Consider the following 17896-nt stretch of genomic DNA (forward strand, 5'->3'; position numbering starts at 1 on the left):
TAGGCAGACTAAATACGATGTGGATAAGAGATATAAACTACAATTTATAAGATATGCTACAGATTCCTACGTAAATTTAGATCAATTCTATCAAAAGACACTTGTCACCATTTGGGCTTCATATTCAAAATTCAGGCTGAATTTCTGGTCTAGCATGGTTTCCAATTAATAATGAAAAAACTTCTACGGGTCCTTTTCATTCAGCTTTTGCTCCAGTTTCTCGAATTCTGTTTGACTTATTTCATCAAGTTCATCAGTAACCTGAAGAAAAACAAACTGACATTCGAAGAAATTCTACACATCGAAGAAATTCTACACTAAAATTAGATTCTTAGGAGAATAAGCGGAGGAATAGGAGAAAGATCGATGTCATTTGCTTAACGTTTCCAGGGGCGCATCCGGACCAAATTTGAGGTGGGGGCAGTTGATAATGGAGGGTGCTCAAAAATTTTCATAAATTGGTGATGAGAGTACGCTGTATATAACAATTTCCAACCCTAACTATGACAGAAGGTCCTCTATTTCCAATTATATTTCGCGCTCACCTAAAAAGGCTTCGCTGCACTTTTTCTCTTGTTGTAAAGATATTTTTTCACAAGTGTTTCAATAATTTCACAAGTGTTTTGTTTTAATCTGTCAGATCTAGGGAAAGCCTATACGCTATGGATGAAGATTCACCTAAGCGGACTGAATAACCTTTGTCCATTTGGAAACGGCATTACAAAGTCTTAAAGTAAAACATTTTCCACATCAAAGCGCCTTTTTAAACCGTATAAAAACCTGCTTACAGCAAATATTTGGAAGCAGAATAAAGGAAATTAGAACCACTTGCAGGAACTAAATCTCCCATACTGTACAAGGTAAATTTTCTCGTTGATATTCAGAAAAATAGGCACGACATGAATCAACTGAATGAGATCTTCTTCAACCGATTAGTGCTTGGGTTACGGGAAGAGATAAACACAAATCGATTAATCGCGATAACACGCGTTCCAGTCTTAACTTATAACAAATCTGCCAGCAAAAACTGCAGGTAGTGTTAACTGTGTCTGGTTTCTTGCATTCAAACATTTGATTGGCACCAAGAGTTCTGGTACGGTAGAAAATAATTAGGCTATAGTTGCCATACATATTAAACTCAAAGCGCATATATCTGTAACGGATAAATGAATAAAAAAAAAATACTTCTTCGACTTTGACTACTTCTGGTACATAAAACTGCAACATGTTCTCGACGCCGCTTTTTAATGTTAATGCAGAACTTGGACAATTGGAACAGGAGCCCTTAGTATGAAAAACAGTCGATTAATCAAAACTTCGCAAGAGTGACGTCATATAACAAAAGAGGGTTGCGTACACCAAAGATACGCGCACTTAAACAGTTTTTGAACACAAAAAACAGGCAATGATGAAAGGTTCTGTTGCACTAAGCCCATAGTTTTTTAATTTAAATGCCAAACGGCTTTTCATTTAGATCCAAGACGACCAATACAATTATATAGTTAAAATGTGCCAATTCACTAAGCAAAGAAATGAAATCAATGTAAAAACACAGCCTGAAGTTTAGGGAAAAAACCTGCATTTAAAAGATGTTCTTATACAAATATAACTTTGGTAGGTAAACAGAAAATCTACAATTTTCGTCAAAATCACACCTGCATTTTCAATTTTACAACTCCAGTGTCAGGATCAAATCCCTGTATTGAAAGGACTGGAGATTAGAAACATGAACTGATTTCCTGAATTAAAATTTTCTAAAAATATTTATAAAAACTAGGATGGTATCGCTGTAAACTAGAAGCCTGTAAGCACTTTTAATTTCATAAGGACTTAACATCCAGAATTTCTAATGATTGAAATTGTCAATAATGTTAGTTTTGAGATCGCAGGTTGCGGCATTGCACAGTTTACAGGTTTACAAAGCATTTTGCAAATATGATACATCTAAATCAGATGTCTGCAAAAACTGGTTCTTGAAAACAAGTGTAGTGCAGAATCTTCTTCTAAGTTGCCAAAAAAACCCAAACCTGAAATAGTTTACTGAAAACCAATGTTAACTTTATCATCAGATCATTAACTATTTATAGATAATGCTCATTGAATAGGAGATTAAGAGATATTTTACTTCTATGACTAAAGACTATACTTCACAGGCTAATAAGCAAGAATATGGCTAAGCGGTAAATCCAGGAAAACAACAAGCTACAATTCACCAGCCTGCTTGATAGCGTTTAGTGCAATATCTGAACATCAATGCTAATCTAAAACAGATCACCAGTTTTTACAGGTAGGAGCTAATTTCAGCTTGTGCATGTATTTAGCCCCAGGGGGGAAAGTAAATGTAGTCACATCTTTCCAAAATTGGTTTTTAAACATAGCTATGTGAGCTGTGTGAGTTTTATCTATGACCATGACCACAAACCAAAACTCAGATTTTGGGATAGTTGGAGGGTCATGGTAGCCAACCTTCTGATAGAAGATACTACCTAATGATGATTTGTGAGCATAGGCTACTTTAAAAGTTAAATTACTTGGTTAAATCTTCTCACACTTTAACTGATTTTGCAACTTTATAAGTTTCTACACTGTGTTTTTTAAGTCTACAAACTGCCAGACCTATTAACCAAAAAGAAATAAAAACAAGAGTGAAACTAACCTTAAAAATTATGTCACCACCATCTTCTTGTACTGTAGGTCTACAAAAAACAAAAAGTAATTCAAAAGGAAAAAACCTCCTGCTATACATAGCAAAATTTGCAAACAATCTTTGGGTGGTACAAAACTTGAAAATGGCTTTGAAAAAACAAACAATTGAGTAAATTAAAGCCTTTCGCCTGACACTCTTCGGAGTTTAAAACGTCATAACATTGATCCAAAACGCTACGCTAGGAAATATTATACCCAGTTGTTGATCAAAATAGGCCAATTAGAAACACGAGCACATGACTGTTAAGGTTGACCAATCAGTGCTGCTTGCCTATTGAGAATGTTACCAATGGAGTTCTAAGATGAAAACAAACTCCTTTTGTGTATGAGCAAAATTTCAAAATTTTACATGGAGCATACATTTTTGGCATATGTACTTTAAATTAAGTTATGTGGCAATATAATAGTTCCAAGCTGCTATAATGGCAAACCAAATAATTTTTTATACTTACACTTAAAAAGAGCTAAAAACTCAGGATTATCAAAGAGAAACTTTATGTGGCAAAGAGGTTTACATTACCATCGACTGTGACTATAGGACTTTTCTTAAGATCATCTTTCAAAATTTAGAATTTACAAAAGGCATTATTTTGCATATCTATATAACAAGATTTTTCACAGGTGCCATTTCTGGGAACATGAGAATTATGCCCACCTTATTCTGGTATCAAGTAATTCTTTTATCATTAGCACAATCTCATCATCATCATCAAATGAGTCTGTTGATAAAAAAACAAAATGTACAAAATCAGGAAATCAAATTCTTGGACAAAAAAAATCATAGCAACAAAAATGACTATAGGCAGCAATTTACTTAGCTGAATTGTGAAGATCCTTCAATTGTTGGAAAAATCACTTATTCAACAGGTTAATTCAATTTCAGATTTATTTCAAGTTTGTCATGTTCATCTGCATACTATGAACATAAAAGTTAATGAGTGTTTACAGAAGGAATTTGTGAAAACTTACACAAAGACAGATATTTCCAAAACGTCAACAAAAATGTGCAAAATTGAGCAAAATTTTTCCAAAAAAAATAAAAAACAGCCCTACTAAAATGACACTGAAGGTATATACATCAATGGCAGACAGGTTACTTTAAAAAGCAAGGGACATATGGACCAAAGAAACTTGCAATCCCAGGAAAAAGCAAGGGGCATTTGGTAAAAGGCTAAGCCATTGATGCAATGATTGAGTCTGAATGTTAAATGAAAAGAGGGTGATTGTAGCCAATTACAAAAGAAAGGGATTATTAACACTGGATGTTTGCAGCTCTCTTAAAAGGTATCTAGAAAAAAATGTTATGGAAATGATCAACAGCTGATTCGATTAACACCATTATTGATTAATGATTAATAGAAACAAAATTGTGAAAACCAGATTCATGGAAAAAACTGGCAATTTATGAGCAAACAACAAAAATACCTGCTTCATCCTCAGGAAATTCTTCATTCATGACTGGCAAGTTACTTGCAAAGAAGTCCATGATAGTTGCAAAAATATCTGGTTTTAAAACTGCCCAAGAGACATCTTCATTTGTCTAAAAATAAGCAGTATAGGAAAAAGGAAATTAGATTTAAAAAAATAAAGTCAAAACATGATCAGTTTGTCAAGCACCTGAACGACTGTTGGTCCCCACAAAGCCTATATTTGAATGACTGATGTAAAAGATCATAAGTGAAAGCAAATAAAATATGTAAATACACATTTTTAAAGAAATTCACTAGATATATAATACAAAATAACAGGATCTAGCCTCGGTATAAATAGCATTATCTAGCTCCAGAATGCTTCCCACCATCAGGATCCACATTTGTATGAATTTAAAACAAACAAAGAGTAAGAAATAACTATCATTTAAGAACCAACAGATGTAAACAACATGAAATAACAATGACATACCCTTGTTATTGTGATAAAATCTGGTCCAAAGAAAACAGATTTTACACCATTTGTTCTAAATAATTGCCTAAAGAAAAGTAATATGCCAATTAGATACTTTAAATTTGCTAATAGTAAAAACATTTAGATGTAATTTGGAAACTTCTGTGAACATAAATAAATCTTAATATGAGCATGTCTTTAAAAAACTGTCACCAACAGGCTCAAAAGCTTCTCAAATTGGTACATTTCAAATTCCAACTGATTGTGAACATTGTAAAAATAAGGAACATGGTTGATCCCAACACACCTTTTAACAAAGATTGTTATTTTGCTTTGTTTTAATGTAACAGTATGGAAAAACCTACTTCACATAAATAGCTTATTAAGGTTTGCATTAACAAAGGGCCAACAACAAGAAGGGAGTTGAGAAAAGAGATAGAACACATCCTGAATATGGAAAGAAACATTATGACAAGCAGTCTTCAATGAAAGTTGAGAAACACACAAACAGTCAAAAAGAAGGCCTCCTTGATGAATAAACAAAGCTATGGAAATAGGAATAAACAAAGCTATGGAAATAAAAAACAAAAAACGCATTTTGGTACCACAAAATTCGAAATTGGCATGGAAGAGCAGAAAATGTCCTACTGAAGTACTTTTCCTCTTAAACTCCTTGAAGTAAAAGCGTCGGATAAAGTCAAAAAGTGAACTGAAAAATTATATCTAAATGCCAATCAAAAGTAATGTGAGAGACAGGAAAGCGTGTCTGTACTATCAAATAAAAAAAGGAAAACAAAATTTATTAGTAAAGAAAATTTTTAATGTAATAGCAGGCCCTATGTGCGTTTCAATAGAAAAAAATTACCTTGCCAAAGGGGATCTGTGTGCATGTGTTTGTGATGGTAGATCAACAGTGCCAGATTCAAGAACTTTGCATCCTGGTAAAAACTTCAGACTGTTTGGATTTGGGGTGTCTTGTATCCTGATAAACATATTTCTTTTTTGCAGAAAACCTGTGATACAAAATAATTCATCTGAGGCACTGATTGGCAAACCATGAAGTTACTAAATACTGATTAAGAGACTATTAGAAACAAAAAATCCATACCAAAAGTTAATTTTACAAATCCCTGTTACCGGTCGTAAATTATTAGCAAAAGTTAATTTTACAAATCCCTGTTACCGGTCGTAAATTATTGGATGCTTACTTTTGAAATGGTATGGCATGAGTTGTCAGCTCATATTTGTGACAGGATGAGAAAACCATGAAATCTTTGATCAAATGCAGATGCAGTTATTCTTGTATAGAACCATTTAAGTGGCAATATGGTTAAGTTTTCTTTCCTAATCTTCATAATGAATTGCAATATTTTTACACTGCAGACCAGTCAAGATTTTACGGCAAGATCTCGCTAGTGCACAAGCTTTTGCCTTGACATGCAAGAATGCATTTATGATGCACATTTTTGAGTGTGTGCAAATATTTTGCACTTATCTGGTTATAATCAATTTTACATCTCAGGGAAATTCAATGATTGAGAGTTGAACTATGCTACATAGCATCAGTGGCTGTTATTCAAATTCCTAGAGGTTTGGCAAGTAAAGAAATAATTCAAGAAATAATGTTTAAAAAGGCTAAACACATGATAATCCTAAAGGATGATATGAAGCAAGGCCACCAAGAGGGGGATAAGTGGGCAAAATGCCCAAGGGCCGCAAGGTCTATGGAGCCTCATAAAGAAAGGCATTTAATTTCAAAAATGGAATTAATCAAAATTAGACAATTTTTATACTTGTATGCCTAAAAAGTAGTACACATAAACATTTTAAAAAATTGCAAGAAAATGACTGTAAAAAATATTTTTAAGTTTATTTTAAGCTAATCTAAAAAACTTAATAAAACATTTTCCAATTTCAGCCCAGGGTCACTAAGCTACTTGGTGGTTCTGTTCTAAAGATGATCACTCAATTTTTTCAATCACTCCCTAAACCACGCCAAACCATGACCTTTATTTGGGTGTGCAAGAGTGCACTCGTAATTTTACAAAAAATTGTCGGGAGTGCAGATGACATAGTGTGCTGTTGCTGTTACTGGAAGTAGCCAAAATCATACTACATGCTTACTAACCTGGACTTCCAGCAGCAAGGAACCAAAAACGAAAGGAGCAGAAGGCCAGGAAAAAAGGAAACAACGCCAGAAAATTAAAGAAATCTTAAAAAATTATGGCGCAGGAATCAGAGGTTATGAAACCTCTCCTGCTTCTTAATTCTGCGATGTAACTTGCGAGTGTCTCTTTATCAAAGTTTAAATAATACCTGGTAGAGACCTAGGAGAGCATAATATTCTTTTCTGAAAATTTGTTGTGTTCACATGATGCATGCATCTTCTGTTGAGTAGTATACATCGACGCGTCATCGTTGCAAGCGAAATTGCTGCCGTCCTTGCCGCCATGTTTTGCAATTTGCGTTGAGCACCAAAAGGAGGTTGGGTTATTATGTAATTCCAAGAATCAAAACTCATCTTTTCTTTGTGTTGCAAGGATTTCAAACTAAAATTCACAAAATATTATTATTTTTTTAGGAGAATTTCTCATCTACTTGTATTTCTCTAGTTCTATTTTGCCGACTAAATATTTGTGATCGATGTAAAAAACATACAGCAACAAATCTATTGTCTATGTTTTACAAGATCTTACAATGCGCGACATTTTCACAAAGTTGTTTCAGAATGGCATACGTAGGGTGCCAACATCTTAGTTAGCCCTCCTGCCGGCAGCCAATCTATTTTGCCTTTCCCAATACCTTAGGCACTTGATAGATTTCATCCAGTTTACATAAGTTTACAGAAGAAAACATCTCAACGATGTTGTTAGTGTACCTTTGTTGTTAAAAGAAGTGACGTGTTTATTTGTTGCAATCAAGACAAATTGACTATATAAAGAAGTATAAAAAATAAGCAAAAAGAGTGAAATGTCATATAGCAAATCTAATCAGTAGAGTTCGTGCTTTTATTTACATTTCTTGCTACAAGGATTCCGATGGAAGATTTTGTTAGGCAATGGAAGCTGTGCTGATCGAGCAATGTCATGTCTTTCCTCTCGATCTGACCGATCTCACCACACCTCGTGATTTCTACGTGGACGTCGAGCTGTGGCGACTATCTACAAGGACTCAAATGCCTAGGATCAGTAGCCCGCAGTAACTGAACCATCTTCTGATATGTATGCTGTTCCTGAGTATGTAGGTCTAAACGAAGCAATATTGCTTTGCAACAATGGATCGAGCAATGGTACATTAAGTTGAATGAAAATTGACTTTTTAAGCGCATTTTTCAGTTCACTGTTAGATTACGTTGAGACAAGACTCTTTATTACAGAAGAAACTGCATGGAGGATTTGCCAAAGTTGCTAAAAATGTAAAGCTGTGCTGTCCTCTAGAAAACCTCCCATATTACTTTTGTATGAGTCGTTTAAGTATTATCTGAAAATGTACTCTTAGGTCCCCAATAAGCGTCCCCCCGATTTTTTTTTCGAAGAAATTTCTGACACTCCCCGCTCTTATAAGGATCCCCGTTTATTAAATTTTCAATTTTGGTAGGAGAGCCCTTCAAAAAGGGTGAGCAAATGAGGTTGAATTGGTTAGTAAAAGTAGTAGGACGTTATTTTTCCGTTCTACTATGAAACTATCATCTTGATGTTTACGGATATTTCTTCTTTAACGTTGTTTGGTACTCTTTTAAGACTAAATACGTTAAAAATAACTGCATCTAATATTTTGACAAAGCTTTTGAAATAATCATTAAAGGCAAACAGCAAACACAACGCAGCTTTTTCTTCTAAATAAAATATTCTAGATTTCTAGGGAATGCTGTTGGGATCAGTGGCGTAGCGTCTGGGTATTCAAGGTATTCAGTGAATACCCTGAGATTTCTCAGAAAAAATATTGATACGACGTATATTTGTAATAACTAAAAAATGTTTTGGGGCAATTGATTCTGGTTGAATTCATTACCTTCGATATTCTACATTTTGTACAAGTACAAAATATCACGAAATTCATGGAAACAACACTGCGACGCATAGAGAGGCTGGGAGATCTTTGAAGATTGAGCTACTTCATGTTGAATAGAGATCGGTCATGAATACGCAGTGAATACCCTAGACGGTACTTTAACCAATCAAAATGCTCCTTTCCATGAATAATATTTGCCGTTAATCAGCTAAAACAATGGTCCTGTACGCTGAGAAATATGCAGCGTACAGCCTCAAAGTTGGTTCAAAATAGTCTCGTTTTGAGATCGATATAAACAGATAATGGACGTCGGAGCGGTTGGAGTGATGGCGCTGCATCGAAAACAGTAAACATGACTTAATTAAAAAACCATTGCAATGTCCGCATTACTGTTTCATAATCATTCTCTCATTTGACCCCTAATCTTAATCTACCAACAGCAAAGTGGAAAGGTAAGGTAGGCTTCTACATAATACTACACTGACTCAGATCTGTGCCCTCTTGAAATGTCAATTTTGTTATTGCTTGTCAATCAGGGATGCTTCTAATTGTGTTATGAGACGGAATTAAAGTAAATGCAGATAGGCCTGGATAATATCCTTATAGTTGCCTGGTGTATTCAGTTATCTTGTTGGCCTATTTTGTTTGCATTATTCGAGCGCATTTATTTGCATTATCGTGCAGTCTCATCTCATTACCTTCGATTCTTTCAAACATTAACTTGTATTGAAAATATCACGATTAGGCCATGAAGAAAAAGTCTAGACTGCATACCACAAGCTATTTATAACTCGTGTAATGCCCTATGTGAATAATTTTGAAACTTTCGAAAGCCCTTTTGTATTAAGGTATCAAGATTAGGTGTTTACAGTTACTTCCTCTTTACATCAGTGCAAATGTTAGAGGATTCAACAACAACTATTGGGATATATTTCGACCAGCAAAATTTTACTGATTTTCAATGATACGTTTTGATTTGAATTACTTTTGATGAAATGGAATTTTGATGCAATGAATGAGTTCGAAGAGTATATTTGCGTTGGGTCCTTTTAGCAAAGTATCGTTTTCATCATAGTAATGCCCTGACAGTGCAGTACTTGCCAACCGAACCAAAAAGAAAAGTGTTAAAGTAATAGATTAAATGTCAAAAGCTAGTCCTTTTAATCGTCCTATTATCCCTCTATTTTCATCAAGCCCCATTGAGCCACACCCTGCCCCACCCTTTTGTTTAATAGAGAATACCCAGTTGAAAAAGTCACGCTACGCCACTGGTTGGGATAGGGGGAAATGTTGATATATGATCGCATTCCTTGTGTGATTGCATTTCATATAATGTAGCTACCCAATATACTAAATTCTTCACATCATATATCCAATTTATGCTCACATGTTTCGCTTGAAATCTGATCAAAAATGCAAAAATAGGACATCGTTTAAACAGCGAAACAAATATGATGGAAAAAATGATGATTACTCTACAAGTTCGTCTACAAGTTCGTATATATTTCTAAATGAATTAAATGAAAAAATCTTTTGATCATCTTAATCTGAGCCACGTCCAAAGAGTTTTCTAAACCGACTTCGCTTCTTCTGTTTCTTTTCAATAATCTGGTGCAACGTAGATATGATGTTTTCTGCCTCCTGGTTTCTCTTTATCTCACTTTCAAGGTTTCTCTCCAAAATTTTCTTCTCTGTAAAATATTCGTCCAATTTTCTTTCGTACACAGGTCGAATCTTCATTTCCCCTTCCAAATCCTTTAAAGCATCTTCTTTTTTCTTTCTTTCAACTTTGACTTCTTCTAACATCGCCTCAATGACCTTCTCTAGCGTCTCCTGAACACTCGCCTTGTCTGTCTCAATTTCGAACAGTTTTCTTTTACAATCTTCATACCTCTTCATTTCTTTTTCAAATCCCTTCTGAACGACCTCTTTTCCTACCAATGCAACCTGTAACTTCTTTTGACTATCAGCATGCTGCTCTTTTTCCTCCTTTAAGTTCTTGAAAAGCATAAAAGTTTCCAAATTGATGAAATCTACTTCTTTTCTTTGCTCATTCAAAGCTGATCTGAAAATTTTGGCCTTGTCGGCTAGCTCCCGCATATCCTCGAGTTCATCTTGTATGCGTATATTGGCTTGAATTTCGTTCTTGTATGCTAGTTCTAATTCATTTTTTTTGATCTGTTATTGCTTTGTTCATAGACTGAAGCAAATCAACTTTCAACTCCAGTTCCAGATTTCTACCTGCAAATGCGTCTATGCACCTCTTTGATCCGTTGGCCTTTGCTTTACACGCTTTGAGTTGAACACCAATGTTTTTACATTTCTGTCGCAATACATTTCTTCGTGCCCGCTTGGCTGCTACAGCACGTTCTATTAGCATGGAACATTTTTCTGCTGGTTTCTGCTCTCCTTTTCTGATAGTTGCATAAAGCTTACCACAAAGATTACTCCAGGTTGTCAACTGTCCTTGCAAAACCTGTTCAGTTTTTACTACATCTTCAAGTTTCTTCTGTAGATCCACATTCCTTTCTTCGGAATCTTGCAAATCTTCCTTTGTGAACGTTTGCTCAAATTCCAAAAATTCGACCAGGCTTTTTAATTCTCTTGTTTCTTTCTTCAGATGCTCATTTTCTTTTATAATCGCAAAGACTTTGCCTTCGATTTCATCTAAAGTACAGGCCCTGCCTTCAGAACCGTGGTGATTATTCTGCAGAATGTTGACATCTATATCAATCTGCAAATAGTTAGCTATTTTGCCAATACAAATTTGCATCATCTGCAGCTGTCCAACATGATCTGAGTCTTCTTTTAGATCTTTAATTGTCCGAAGGCATATCCCACCAGAAGCTGCATCGTCTTTCCATTTTTGCTCATTTGCGACTCCTTCATGTTGCTCAATGAAAGGGGAGCTTCTACCATTAATCATTTCACCCCCTTCGCTTCCGAGGTCCAGGGAAGCAGACTGAGAGCCAGACTTTTCATCATTGAACTCTTCTTTGTTCAATCCTTCTCCGCTCTGCATTTCCAACACTTCACTTCCTGATAAGGTCTCATCCTCTTCATTTAAGTTGCCACATTGTTGCTCTGATCTTGAATCTGACTTTCAAGACATTTGATCCGCATTTCCAAAATCATCACTTCCTTTGTCTTCTCCTGCAACAGATCATTGAAATGTCTTTTCAACATGTATAATCATAACAAGACATGTTCTTGGTAATGAAGAAATGTTCACAACAGGCCTTGTTTCTATGAAGGCCCAAACATTAAAAAGGGGCAATGTTCTACATATTTACAAAAAGAAATATCACTAGGACTTTGACGGATACCATGCAGATTGAAAAAAAGAAAAAGACCCTTATGAGTGGTGATCATTTTGTTATACTGAATTTTCTCTCAGCCGTAAATTAAAAAGTTCATATGAGATACTAGGCAACTGTGCAAACGACCCGATGATTGACATCTCGGTACCAGGGAGATGAAACTGAGACCTTTTTTCGACAATTTTTAGGAAAACATTGTGCAATGTGACGCTACGTAACCTTAGACTCATTGATGTAATGTTTGCTGGCTCTAATTTCTTTTGCTCAATTTTCTAATTCTTGTCTACCAAAGGCTTAATGATTACAAAATCTGTAAAACTAGGCTATCATCGTTATATAATGCTTGCAATAATACGTCACATACTTAACACGCTTAATAAGAAGACGTGTCCTGATGTATGTGATATATTACTTCCTAGCATACGTAGACAAACCATGGGACTCTCTTTCTGATGCAAGCCTTACATATCGTTACATAATGCTTGCAATAATACGTCACATACTTCACATGAGCTCTAAAGTATGTGACCCAAATATTTACTTCCTATCATACATAGACAAATCATGGTGTTCTCTTTCAGCTGCAATCCTTAGATTTTTCTGCTGCTAAGTGATAATATTTTACTATCCCTTATATATTAACGGCCAAAGGTAGCATCAAACTGATATGGAAGGATATTCTCATTTCAAATTAAAGGATAGTCTTCTTTCTTATGCATATGGAATTGGTCCGAAAATAATTTGATCCACTTTGCAAAGCACTCTTTACATAGCCCAAACTCACTTGAACCGTTATACATTTTCATTAACACTCTATTTTCCAAATGTTTGCAATAGTACGTAGCATATAACAATGCAGTTCAATCTCATACCTGGACTGCTTTTTGCAAGGGTATTTCTTTTTGCTTCCTCTCAAAACGATGAATGTGATCTTGAAGGAGTTGCAACTTCTGCTCCTTTTCTTCAAGACGATTTTCAAGCTTTAAACATTCATGTTGAGTCTGTTCTTTCTCCTCAAATAACCAGTCAAGCCTTTCTCTCATTTGAATGTTTTCTTCGATCAGGCTCTTTGTCCAGTTTGTACGAGGTATTCCTTCAGACTTTTTCATTTTCTCAAGCTGAATTGCATCTAATCATAGATAGATGTTTTTTTAAAATCAAGCCATGCCTCTAAACAATGAAACCGGCATTTTACCCATGAAATTGAATGATTCTGCAATTATACGTTATTTTTGTCTATAAAACTCCCAGTGAATGAGAACAATCCAACTATGATAGGCTACTTTGAACTTAACAAGTTAATGTTACATTCTTTACTTTTAACCCCGATTTTTCAATAAATGCAAGCAACATATTGGAATAAAAAGACTGCCAAAAAATCGTCTCGTCATTCTTAAAAATAATCATCCGAAAGCTTTAAGAACAATTGATCTTATCTTTCACATTCATATCTTACTGAATATGAAAGAAATCAGCAAAGGCGCATTTAAGATTGGAACATTCCTTCTTTAACTATATACATTCCCATTTTTTTCACTTAATCGGTAAGTTTACTTTTCTTAAAAAAACTAACTTACACTTCTGCACAATGTCTTCAAGGTGCTCCAGTCTCTCATTCAGCTCTTCAATCTTCTTGTTCTTTGTATTTAGCTGTCGCTCTTGCAGCTTTGTTTCGCATACCAGAGCATCTGTATTTATCAAGGTAAGACCACTGTCTGCCTTTAAAAGGCCTTGAAAGCTACAGCTTTTTTGTTTTTCCTCCATAACGATCAGAACGCGTTCACAAAATGCCAGTTTTGACCTTCTCTCAATCAACCAACAAGGTTATGGCAAAACATTTATATATGTTCTGTTGAATGAGAAGATTCAACAAAATGAGAAGATTCTCGCGATTTTCTGTCTCAGACTCTTCGATTTCAGTGTGGCTTTTATACCTTTGTGCTTTTGAACATAAAGAACTTTAAGAATTTGTGAAGAAAAAAGCTTTTGGAACCAAACAAAAAAATTAGCATCATAGTATTAGAGTCCTTCTACTTTAAAAATAAGACTTTTTTTATGAATCTGGGATATGATTCCAACTATCACACCAGGGACTAAGATTTTTCTATCAAAGAGTTTGAGTCCTTGGTGTAAGTGTATGGGTCAAAAACAGAAAGAGACTGGTCATCAATTATTAATAATGCATCTTACAAATTTGGAAGTCATGTTTCTACTACCCTCCTATTAACTTTCTTCAAAGCACTTTTTTAATATGATTTTTTAAACATTTCTAGCAAAATAATATAACAAGTTACTTTTATGGCCAATCTCGAAAAGTACCTTCTCTTTTAAAACACAAAGCACACGGACGAATGTTGATATGTTCTGCATAAAGAACGGTAGACTTTGGAGACAAGGCCACTCGAAACGGTGGCTAGAGAGCAATGCCCCCTATTTAACAAAATTGAAAGTCCAAACATTCTATTTGAAGAAACTGAGATAAAAGAAATTTCACGAGTCATTGAAGAATTATTTGAAAGCTGAAAATTTGCCTCTGTTCCTATAAAAAATGCAACTGATGTGTCGAGCAAATACATTTATTACTATGTACAAGAAAAATTAGAATTCTTTGCTTAATTTTTTATTGATACGTATACATCCTTAATCAGAACAAAGCGTCTCGATTTACTTACTACCTGAAGTTGCACCGGCTGCCACAGAAGGTTGAGAGATTTCCGAATATGATTGATTCCAGTTCGCTGGAAAATGCAATTTTTCAAGCAATTTTACTTATTTATCAGATCGGAACAAAACCTCTCACATTGTGTGGATGGGACAAAGGTACCAGTTACACTATACCGGATTGCTATCGGAGCGGAGTTTCTTTCATATCAGATAGGGCACTACACCACATCAATCCGGTACACAACGCTCCACTTCGAAACAAAGGATTTTCTTATTGTTTTCTGCTTGAAGCAATTCGATTCTTTAAAGAACAATGGCCATTTCTGAGATTTTGTTGCTATTGGATAATGCCAAACCGGAATCGTCCCCCAACATTTTCGTATTTATGGCCCTTGGACGAAAAACTTTAACACATCAGATAGCAACACAACCTCGCTAACCGTCCTACGAACCCCATCATTTATCTCTCGGTTTCATGGTTGTTTTCATCATTTTATACATAGCTATTGAAAACGAATTCGCAACAGCACATAGATTCGAAAATATCATCAAAAAATTTAATCTGGTGGATTTTGTGTACCAGAAATGCAAAGGAATGCAGGCTTATGAGCGAGCGGAGCGTCGTAGTGTAACTGCTACCTAAAAGTTACTCCGCTCTGCTCCGCTCTGCTCCGCTCTGCTCCGCTCTGCTCCGCTCTGCTCCGCTCTGCTCCGCTCTGCTCCGCTCCGATAGCAATCCGGTATAGTGTAACTCAAGCCAAAATCTTGATACCGAGGTTAATCGGGACGGCTGGGAGTTGTACTTGAAACCTTGTATAAACTACGTTTGAAGTTTCAGTCCTATCGTCCTTCGAACCAAACAATTACTGTGTAGCCAAATAATAAAAGCTACTCCTAGCACTTACATTTCAACTGGTAAATCGTTATATAAGCAATTTTCTTTATTCATCTTGTAGTAGAGAGGCATATAATTTACTTGTAGTCTCTGCTTTGCACTTCATGGTTTCACGTACCTAAGGACCGTGGCTTGACATGGAGCTCCATGCTAATCTTTCTTACGTAGGGCTGCCTTTTAGTAAACTGCTTTGTAAGTGATCTACCTTAGCCTATATTTGCCATCTGCACGAATTCCATGTGAAGTTGAAAGCCCACCATTGACTGTGACCGCTCTTCTAGGGGCCTCTAGAAAATTCTTCCTCCGCTGCCCCCGCTGCCCCCGCTGGCCCCGGGGCTCCGACGCCCTTGATAACTGCCCCCTTGACCAAGCCCACTATGCACGGTCATTTCCATAAAACATTAGTATTTACGATGTATTAATTGCTTGAAATTTTAATGATATCCGGTTAAGTAGTTACCAACGGAGATGCACTTGTCTTGAATGCAAAATCTTCATCTGAAATTTTTTTAGTCAGGAACATTACATCAACCCCAATCATTATGAGTTAATTGGGACCGACCATCCCATGAATCATTCTGAAAACTGTATGTAGTTATTTTGCTTACCATACTTCTTCCGCCAGGAGAAACCCTATGACACCCTATATAACTTCATAAAGTTTCTTTGGGCCCCTATTTGTTGGTGGTCCCCGGGCAAAAAAACAGTCCAACAGAAGTGCGGCCCTGTTCGAGGCGTGCCCTGGGCAGCGACAACACGGACTGCCTCACCGGCGCCGGTGATTACCTTTCTCCAATATCATCGCTTGGATCTTTGTAGGATCGGCATCATGCATATCCTCTGCTGTCAACAGTAATCAGGACGGGGGAAGAGCTTTTGCATATTTCGCATTCTTATGACAATTGCATATTGTTATGTTCTAGCCTGCACCGCGGAGCATTGAGAAAAATGAAGGGTCTAAATAAGTGGGGAGGGGGGGGGAACCATATAATAAGAGGCTTTACTGGTAGTTCATTATTTAATATTTGGCATTTTTTGAAAAAAGTTGAGGGCTCAAGCCCCCAGCCCTCCTGCTCCACGGTGCCTGTCTAGAGGGGCTGCATTGCATTTTTTGGTAAAAGCTTTGGTTTAGATGTTTTTTAACAAGGGTAATAGTTCAAAAGATCGCATAATAATCCGACGAAAAGAATCTAATGTATATTAGCAAGATAAAATAAGGAACTTTCCTCTTTATTACAAATTCTTTATTATCTACTTTATCTTGACATTAGGCAAAATGTTGATCTGGCGACTTGAGGGCACACAGCTCGACTTGTTTCTTTTCGCAATTTCGTGTCTTGAAGTCAAATTTTACATTTCCTCGTTTACTTTTGTTTGATTTTGACAGGAAAATAAAACTGATTGCTTGGTCAACAAAGGAAAGGGAAAATGAAAGTCGAAAGTGAAAGAGCAGTCTCACCATGTAAATAGCTTGTTTATAATCGGTTTTTATTCGCCACAAAAACATTGTAGGAAACGAAAGATACTATGCAATACAAGAAGAGTAATCCGGGTTTGCGAAACAACTGAATCCAAAGAAAATCTTGTCGAAGGAATTTTCCACACTTTCCTGGCACAGAATTTCTTGAAAATGATACATGGATCAGGCATCGCGGAGCGTTGAGAAAAGCGGGGGGTCTAAAAAACTGGGGGGGGCTAAAACCTTATAAAAAAGGCTTTACTTGTAGTTTAGTACTAATTATTTGGCATTTTTTGCTAAAGCCCCCCCAGCCCCCCTGCTCCGCGGTGCCTGTGGATTGGAATACTACCCTTGGTACCAGACCAGGGCCCTGTGGCGTAACGGACAGACTAAAGTTACCTTTGGTTCAAAAACTAAGTGCCCCTAACCTTTAGTGGCCCCCGACAAAAATGCTTTCTTTGCTATTTTACTTTGAAGCAGGCATTTTGGATGTGATAGACGATTTATAAGGGACCGCAAGTCTGTGTGAGATCTAAATCTAAATGAATTGAAAGTCTTTTCATAACCATTTTGTGCTTCTCCTATATTGTTTTACGAATTTTTATGTGGGGGGGGGGGGGGTCTTGAACTGAAATATTCCCAAGGGCCCCGACTGCTACTGCTAGAGCCTACAAGATTGGGAAAGGAATCTCCATTCTCCTCCAGATTTCTTGGGCTCTTGTACCCAGAGTAACAGAATTCGGAAATTTTATAGTTTTATGACTTGCAAAATTGTTCACCCATTGTCTTGTAAAAATAGAGCTGGTCACCACTCAGCAGCATGTATCAACAGTCTTGGCATGCAGAATTTTGGCTGAAATGACCAGAACGGCGCAATTCAACTTGCATGGTACAGTGGATTTCTACTACTTTTTGCCTTGATGATCCTCATATACAAGCTTGGTGATCTTTCCTCGA

The 17896-nt window shown here is 36.2% G+C and overlaps 1 protein-coding gene across 1 annotated transcript; it reads right to left on the minus strand.

Moving 5' to 3' along the window:
- Positions 1–7067, minus strand: LOC135689935 (NFU1 iron-sulfur cluster scaffold homolog, mitochondrial). Its single transcript, XM_065207302.2, has 9 exons — positions 6907–7067; positions 5456–5603; positions 4609–4675; positions 4132–4246; positions 3362–3425; positions 2657–2696; positions 1656–1697; positions 1186–1284; positions 1–261 (listed from the first exon to the last, which is right to left on the minus strand). The coding sequence occupies exons 1-9, from the start codon at positions 7040–7042 to the stop codon at positions 184–186; spliced, it is 789 nt and encodes a 262-aa protein (XP_065063374.2). The 5' UTR covers positions 7043–7067; the 3' UTR covers positions 1–183.
- Positions 7068–17896: the final 10829 nt, after the last annotated feature.

Source organism: Rhopilema esculentum, chromosome 5, assembly GCF_057945365.1.
Source record: "Rhopilema esculentum isolate cy_ngs chromosome 5, ASM5794536v1, whole genome shotgun sequence".
NCBI lineage: Eukaryota > Metazoa > Cnidaria > Scyphozoa > Rhizostomeae > Rhizostomatidae > Rhopilema > Rhopilema esculentum.

What these genes read in the sequence shown, in the direction of transcription:
- LOC135689935 (XM_065207302.2), bottom strand. Translation starts at nt 7,042, where the DNA reads ATGGCGGCAAGGACGGCAGCAATTTCGCTTGCAACGATGACGCGTCGA. An exon ending in CTCTCCTAGGTCTCTACCAG is followed by an intron (nt 5,604 to 6,906) that starts GTATTATTTAAA and finishes TTTGTATCACAG; the next exon opens with GTTTTCTGCAAAAAAGAAAT. An exon ending in ATTTCCTGAGGATGAAGCAG is followed by an intron (nt 3,426 to 4,131) that starts GTATTTTTGTTG and finishes TTTTATCAACAG; the next exon opens with ACTCATTTGATGATGATGAT.